The sequence below is a fragment of the Carlito syrichta genome, unplaced genomic scaffold (assembly GCF_000164805.1).
Source record: "Carlito syrichta isolate Samal-C Ts95f unplaced genomic scaffold, Tarsius_syrichta-2.0.1 Scaffold304455, whole genome shotgun sequence".
NCBI lineage: Eukaryota > Metazoa > Chordata > Mammalia > Primates > Tarsiidae > Carlito > Carlito syrichta.
The window spans coordinates 115,063-123,285 of NW_007248551.1; the positions used below are offsets into that span (position 1 = coordinate 115,063).

An 8,223-nucleotide genomic window follows, 5' to 3' on the forward strand; every position below is an offset into this window, starting at 1 on the left:
AAAAAAAAAAAAAATTAGCCGGACGTGGTGGTGCCTGTGGCTCCAGCTACTTGGAAGGCTGAGGCGGAAGGATCACCCGAGCCCAGGAGGTCTAGGCTGTGGTGGCCGTGAGCGTGCCACTGTACTCCAGCCTGGGCGACAGAATGAGACTCCGACTCAAAAAAAAAAAAGAAAGAAAGTCTGATTTGTCATTATTAGCTGAATCTGGCCTCCTTAGGCCTGTCATACCGCGTTAGTGGTCTGCACTAAAGAATAAACGGCTCATTAAATTCAAACACGAATTCCAGGCTGGAAGAGGCCACAACCAAGGGGGAAGAGCACTTTCCAACTCCCGACCTTCCGCTGACATCGGCTCCACGCTGTACCTAAGACAGCTTGCCACATTCAAGATGCCTGCCCGGAAGTGCGTCAACGGATAGCCCCGGAAATCTCGCGTTAGACGAGGCCAACGTGTAGGCTCTCGCGAGAGGACCAGTAAGCCCTAGCCAGGCGTCGTGCGTACAGCCGGTGATACTGAGGTTGGCGGTGCAGTCGGATCGGTGAGAAGGGTGGCAGTTCCGAGAGCCTCTGGAGGGCGGGGGGGGTGTAGAGACCGGATTTCCAGGCTCCGGAGATATAGCAGGTGGCGTGGGGAGGGGGGCTGCGGGGGTGGTCCCCACTCGGTCGGGTTCTCAATCGCCAGAACGAGACTGCCGGAAGTGCGCTAAGGGATTTTCTCCCCGGGAACCTGCGGGAAACTGAGGCTCGGAGTGGAGCTCGGGCCCGTGCGAGGCGCTGAGGCCGCCGTCTTTGCCTGCAGGAGCAGAAGATGTCGGACAGCGAGGACAGCAACTTCTCGGAGGAGGAGGACAGCGAGCGCAGCAGTGACGGCGAGGAGGCCGAGGTCTGTGGCTGCGGCGCTGGGGCGGCAGGAGGCCCCAGTGGGAGCCCCGCGGGCTTCGCCACGGGCTCTGGCTTCTGGGAGCTCCCAGGTTGTCGGGGATGGAGCGGTGCGGGCGAGTCAGTCGAGTGGGGACAGGCTCTAGGCCGGGGGAGCGCCAGGTGCAGCGGATCACAGGGGATGTTTTCAAAGTTTGCCGTGTATAGAGTTAGCGCTCCCTGTCGTTTTTGGTTTGGGTTATGTCTGGGCACTCTAGAGATACGTTTGTAGTGCCTACGGTGTGCTAGGCCTTGGGCTACACCACTAAACAAAACAGTCCCTGCCTGCAAACAAGTCCCTGCCTGCAAAAATGTGAATAAATCTAACCAGTAAATAAACCACCTAGGAAGGTAGAAGGTGCTTCGGAGAAAAGTAGAGCAGGGAAGGTGTCTAGGGAGTCCTGGTTGCACTTGAAATAGGCTCCTCTGGATGAGCCTGAGAGGTGACGTTTGAGCGAGACTTGCTGGAGGTGAGAGAATGGTCATGCGGACATCTGGAGGAAGTGTTTTCAGTAAGGGAGACCAGTAAGTGAAAAGTTGGCAGCGTGTCTGCCGTGTTGAGGGACTAACAAGGAGAAGCGTGGGGTCAGGTTTGGCTGGATCAGAGTGAGTACATCCAAGAAGGAGCAACATTAGAAAGCTGCAGTTTAGGCCAGTCTAGGTCTCAAGTTTCCACATCCTCCCATTTTCCCAGAAAAGCAAGAAATTTTGGTCTTTTTGTGAAATCTCCTTACGCGTGTTAGCAACTGAATTAGTTTAATTAATTTTTTTTTTTTTTTGAGTGGGGTTCTCACTCTGTCTCCCAGGCTGGAGTGCAGTGGCGCCCTGACAGCCACTGCAGCCTCTACCTGCTGGGCTCAGGTGATCCTTCAACCTCAGCCTTCCAGGTAGATGGAACCACAGGTGCACACCACCACACCTGGCTAATTTTTTGATTTATTGTAGAGACGAGGTCTTGTCAAGTGGCCCAGGCTAGTCTCAAACTTCTGGGCTTAGGCAGTCCTCTTGCCTCTGCCTCCCAAAGTGCTGGGATTACAGGTGTGAGTCACCTCTCCTGGCTAGCAACTAATTTTTTTTTTCTTTGAGTTGGAGTCTCACTCTGTCAGCCCGTCTGGAGTGCAGTGGCACGCTCACGGCCACTGCAGCCTTGACCTGCTGGGCTCAATTGATCTTTTGCCTCCACCTTCACAGTAGCTGGAACTAGAGATGTTCAACACCACACCCAGCGAATTCTTTGATTTATTGTTGAGATGAGGTCTCGCCAAGTTGCCCAGGCTGGTCTTGAACCCGTAGGCTCAGGCAGTCTTTTCACCTTGGCCTCCCAAAGTGCTGGGATTATAGGTGGAGCCACCGCACCCGGCCAAGCAATTGATTTTAGTAAATTTAAGTTTCTGTACACCAAACAAGACATCTCTAACCACACCACTATCTGTTAACTTGAAAACTGTGGTGAGATATGTGGTTTTAACAATGAAATGGAGCCATGAAAAGGTTTGAGCAAGTGGGGGGGATGTGGTCCAATTTTTTTTTTTAAGTAGGATTTTTTTTTTTGAGTTGAAGTCTCACTCTGTCGCCCAGACTGGAGTGCAGTGGCCGCTCCTGGCCACCACAGCCTTGACCTGCAGGGCTCTGGTGATCCTTCCACCTCAGTCTTCAAGTAACTGGAACTACAGGCATGCACCACCATACCCGGCTAATTTTTTGATTTATTATGGAGATAAGGTCTGCAAAGTTGCCCGGGCTGGTTTCGAACCCATCGGCTCAGGCAATCCTCTCACCTCAGCCTCTCAAAGTGAGCCACTGCGCCCAGTTGCCTGCCTCTGTTTAAGGAGCCAAAAAACAAATATTTCGGGGGCATTTCTTATTTCAAAGATTCTTTTATTTGCTATTATTCTACTTTTTAGTTTATTTCTGTCTTGTTCATTTGTTGAACACATCAGTATCTGCGTGTCTCCTGCTGTGTCCCATGACTTCCCAGGTGTCTGGGAGAGAGAGGAGCAAGACGCATCTTTGCTCTCCTGGAGTCATATTTAGTAGGTAGCAGTCATCAACCATTAAAGAAACAGGATAGCAAGGTTAGAGATGCCATGTAAGGTGCACAGAAACTTGAATTTACTTTTTAGGTCAGTCACTAACATTTATATGGGAGATTTTACATAAAAATCAGGATGTCTTGCTTTTGTGGAAAAATGGGAGGAGCTGGCCACTTGACAGGCAGAGTTGGTCTACACCACAGCTCTTTGATCAAGACATGGCTGCTCCCTTTAGAACTGGACATTTTCTCCAGTCCCAGGGCATATCAGGTGCTGTTTGTCATCATGCTTGCCAAGAGGAAAGATTTCCTATGCCTGTGTTTTGGAAGCATCTAGTGGAGGGAGAGTGCCATAAACCCGCTTTTTTTTTTTTTTTTTTTTTGAGTTGGAGTCTCACTCTGTCGCCCAGACTGGAGTGTGGTGGCCGCTCCCGGCCACCGCAGCCTCAACCTGCTGGGCTCCGGCGATCCTTCCGCCTCAGCCTTCCAAGTAGCCGGAATTACCGGCATGCACTGCCACGCCCGGCAGATATTTTGATCTATTGTAGAGATGAGGTCTCGCTGCCCAGGTGGGTCTTGAACCCGCGGGCTCAGGCAATCCACTCACCTCAGCCTCCCAAAGGCGCGGGATTACAGGCTGAGCCACCGAGCCCGGCTAAACCTGTTTTTTTACATCACCTGCCTGCCTGCCCTCTGTGGGCATTTGTCAATCCCTCTTGTGCCCTTTGAGGAGTCCTCAGCTGACCACGGAGAGTTGGAGAATTTGAGATGCCATGGGGATGGAGCGAGTGGGAGGATGGTAGGAAAGGCCTTTGCTCCAAGTTGCAGCGCTGGTTCCTAGGTCTGTGACTCATGGCTTCAAGACACTTGCTTGGGGGGTAGAGCCTGGTGGTGATGAGACCAAGAGCCCAGGTCCTTTTCCTGTCTGAAACGTTCTGGTTTGCATGTCCAAGTCTCACTTCTCCAACACTACGCCAGACTTTTGACTCACCTTCTGGCTCGTCTTCTGTCACCAGGTGAGGCAGGAGGGCAATGTGAGACTTGCCCCCACTGCCAGAGGCAGGACTGGGTGGGATTTTCAGATGGGCATATGTGGGCATGGTCCTTGAAGGGTGGGATTCTGTGACTTGACAGGTAGGAAATGGCAAGTAATGAGCAACTGTTGGTGGGATTAGCAGGCTCACCCTTCACAGCCCAATAATCTGTTCATTTATTCATTCGATGAATTCTTGTGGTGTTGTCATCACAACCTCCCTCACTGAGGTCTCAGTCCCAGGGCAGAGATAGCTTTATAGAGAGTTACTGCAGGGGATATTGAGGACTTGTAAGAACACATTCAGCCCCAACGTGACACAAATATAGTAGTGGGAGCCAGGGAGGGAGGAGCTAGAATTGGAAAGAAGGCTTCTCTGGGACCTGGCAGAGGGCCAGTAATGACTGGTTTCCTAGAAATCAGTCTGTGGTCCTACTGTAGTTGGGTTGTTAAAATGTGAGACAGAGGCCGGGGTCGGTGACTCAGCCTGTAATCCTGCACTTTTGGGAGGCCGAGGTGAGTGAATGGCCTGAGCCTGCGGGTTCGAGACCCGCCTGGGCAACTTGGCGAGACCTCATCTCTACAATAAATCAAAAATTAGCCAGGCGTGGTAGCGCGCACCTGTAGTTCCAGCTACTTGGAAGGCTGAGGTGGAAGGATTGCCAGAACCCAACAGGTCGAGGCCGCAGTGGCCGGGAGCGGCCACTGCACTCCAGTCTGAGTGATAGAGTGAGACTCCGACTCAAAAAAATAAAAATTAAAAAAATTTAAAAATGTGAGACAAAGCCAGGCGCAGTGGCTCACGCCTGTAATCCCAGCACTTTGGGAGGCGGAGGTGAGAGGATTGCCTGAACCCAGGGGTTTGAGACCAGCTTGGGCAACTTGGCAAGACCTCATCTCTACACAAAAATTAAAAAATAGTGTATGCCTGTGGTTCCAGCTGCTTGGAAGGCTGAGGTGGAAGGGTTGCCTAAGCCCAGCAGGTCAAGGCTGCAGTGGCTGTGAGCATGCCACTGCACTTCAGTCTGGGTGACAGTGAGACTCCAACTCAAAAAAAATAAAAAAGTGAGACAGTCAGCAGACAGCAGGTACTCTTGCTGTTGTCCTGTCCATTGTGCCCTTTACAGTGTATCTTTCCCTTAATCTACCTTTCTTTCTTTCTTTTTTTTTTCTTCTAGCTCTTGGGGAGCTCTCAGTGGTCAGATCTATGACGGAGGGAGTTCAGAGGGTTATGAACACAGAGGATGTGCTTGACTCTGTCTGGGACAGAGCAGGCAGGGGTGGCTGCCTCGAAGAGGGAGTATGTTGACTGATGTATGAGTGAGAAGCAGAGGAGAATGGCTTTTTATGCAGAGGACCAGTCTGGATGGTGGCAAGTACTCACAGAACATTGCACAGGTAGTTTAGTGCAGCGCGGACCTAGTGTTTGGGAGGAGCCCTGAAGGCAGGAAGAGAGGGAAGACAGCGGGCAGATCATGTGCCTCTAGTCCACTGTGTGCCTCGTGTTTTAGATCAGAGTTTCCTGATACTGTAGGAAACTCTTCCAGGTCGGGAGTGAGGAAGTGCTTTTAGGTGGAATAAGGACAAGACCTTGAATTATTTAGGGAGAAAGTTGTTTTCCTTTTTAGTTATGTGTTTTAGTTTGAGTGGGTCGTGGAGGAAGTTTATTTTGGTGCTACTGTGTCTTAAATACCTCTGGGTGTTTATCAGGGAGACCAGGCATTAGCTTAGATCCTGAAGCAAATAACAGTATCTTATTGGGACTTAATAATATTGTTTTGCTTTTATCTTTATGGTTACTTTCTGTTTATGACAAGTAAACTTTCTTTGTTGTTTTTTTTTGAGTGGGAGTCTCACTCTGTTGCCCAGGCTGGAGCTGGAGTGCAGTGGCACCCTCATCACCACCATAGCCTCTATTTCCTGGGCTGAAGCAATCCTTCCGCCTTGGCCTTTCAAGTATCTGGAACTACAGGCGGGCATCACCACGCCCAGCTAATCTTTCTTGATTTATTGTAGATTTATCGAAGAGACGAGATCTTACTAAGTTGCCCAGGCTGGTCTTGAACCCCTAGGTTCCCAAAGTGCTGGGATGACTGGTGTGAGCCACTGCACCTGACAACAAGTAAACTTTCACAAAGTTTAAATTATGAAACATTTGAAAACATTGAAATGTTTCTCTTTTATTTTTTATTTATTTTTATTTTTTTAAGTCATGGTCTCAGTCAACTAGATGAGTGCAGTGGCACAATCACAGCTCACTAATGCTTCATCCTCCTGGTCTCAGGCGCCCCTTCCACCTCAGCCTCCCGAGTAGCTGGAACTACAGGCGTGCACCATCATGCTCAGCCTATTTTGTTGTTGTTGTTTTTTGGTTTTTGATTTTTGAGTCGGAGTCTCACTCTCACCCAGGCTGGAGTGCAGTGGCACACTCACAGCTACTGAAGCCTCAATTTCCTGGCCTCAGGACATCCTTTAGCCTCAGCCTCCCAAGTAACTGGAGCTGCAGGCATGTGCCACCATACCTGACTAATTTTTTTTTTTTGAGTCAGAGTCTCACTCTGCTGCCCAGGCTGGAGTGCCGTGGCACGCTCACAGCCACTGCAGTCTCGACCTGCTGGGCTCGGGAATCCTTCTGCCTCAGCCTTCCAAGTAGCTGGAACCACAGGCATGTGCCACCACGTCTGATTAATTTTATGATTTATTGTAGAGACAAGGTCTCATCATATTGCTCAGGCTGGTCTCAAACCCCTAAACTCAGGCAACCCTCTCACCTCTACCTCCCAAAGTGCTGAGATTATATTATAGGCTTGAGGCACCGCACCTGGCTCATGTTTTGATTTATTGTAGAGATGAGGTTTCATCAAGTTGCCCAGATTGATCTCAAACCCCTGAACTGAGGCAATCCTCTTGCCTCCACCTCCCAAAGTGCTGGGTTTCAGGCAAGAGGCACCATACCTGGTTTTTTTGTTTTTGTTTTTGTTTGTTTGTTTGTTTTTGTTTTTTTTAGTGACATGATCTTGCTATATTACCTAGACTGGTCTTGGACACCTGGACTCAAGCAGTCCTCCTGCCTTGGCCTCCCAAAGTACTGGGATTATAGTTGTGAGCCACCGCACCCAGCCTCTCGTTTACTTATTCTTTTATTTTTATTTTGTAATCTTTTTTTTTTTTTTTTACTGTGAGAAAGCAGGATTTATTGAGAGGACAGAAAAGCTCCCACAGTGGAAGGGGACCCAAGGGGGTTGTCTCAGCCTCTCTTTTAAATTAATTAAAAATGTGAATAGATTTGAAGAAAATACAGGTTGAGTATCTCTTATTGGAAATGATTGGGACCAGAAGTGTTTTGGATTTCAGATTTTTTTTTTTTTTTGAGTTGGAATCTCACTCTACCACCCAGACTGGAGTGCAGTGGCCGCTCCCGGCCACCACAGCCTCGATCTGCTGGGCTCTGGCGATCCTTCCACCTCAGCCTTCCGAGTAGCTGGAACTACAGGCGCATGCTACCACACCCGGCTCATTTTGATTTATTGTAGAGATGAGGTCTCGCCAAGTTGCCCAGGCGGGTCTCGAACCTGCAGGCTCAGGCAATCCACTCACCTCAGCCTCCCAAAGGCGCGGGATTACAGGCTGAGCCACCGAGCCCGGCTGGATTTCAGATTTTTTTAAACTTTTGAAATATTTGCATTACATCGTCCCTAACATGGAAATTCATAATACTCCAATAAGCATGACCGTTGACTGTCTTTTTGGCACTCAAAAAAGTTTCAGCTTTTGGAGCATTTCAGATATCATGTTTTTGGATTAGCAATGCTCAGCCTAGCCAAGCGCAGTGGCTCATACTTGTAATCCCAGTACCTGGGAGATGGAGGTAAGAAGATTGCCTGAGACCAGAGGTTCAGGACCAGGCTAGGCAACTTAGTGAGGCCTCATGTTTTTTGTTTCTGTTTTTGAGTTGGCACCTCCATCACACGGGCTGGAGTGTGGTGGCATGCTCGTGGCCACCCCAGTGTCAACCTGCTGGGCTCAGGTGATCCTTCTGCCTCAGCCTTCCAAATAGCCAGAAGTGTAGGCACGTGCTATCATGCCCGGCTAATTTTTTGATTTATTGAAGAGGTAAGGTCTTGCCAAGTTGCCCAGGCTATTCTTTTCTTTTTTTGAGTTGGAGTCTCACTCTGTCACGCAGACTGGAGTGCAGTGGCCGCTTCCAGCCACCGCAGCCTCGACCTGCTGGGCTCCGGTG

At 49.7% G+C, this 8,223-nt stretch overlaps 1 protein-coding gene across 1 annotated transcript in view; it reads left to right on the forward strand.

The window, feature by feature from the left end:
• Positions 1 to 574: 574 nt before the first annotated feature.
• Positions 575 to 8,223, forward strand: part of SUPT5H (SPT5 homolog, DSIF elongation factor subunit) — a 38,565-nt gene continuing 30,916 nt past the window's right edge. Inside the window, 1 exon segment of the mRNA XM_021713317.1 lies at positions 575 to 883. Coding sequence (XP_021568992.1) covers positions 809 to 883 — 75 coding nt within the window. The 5' untranslated portion in view covers positions 575 to 808.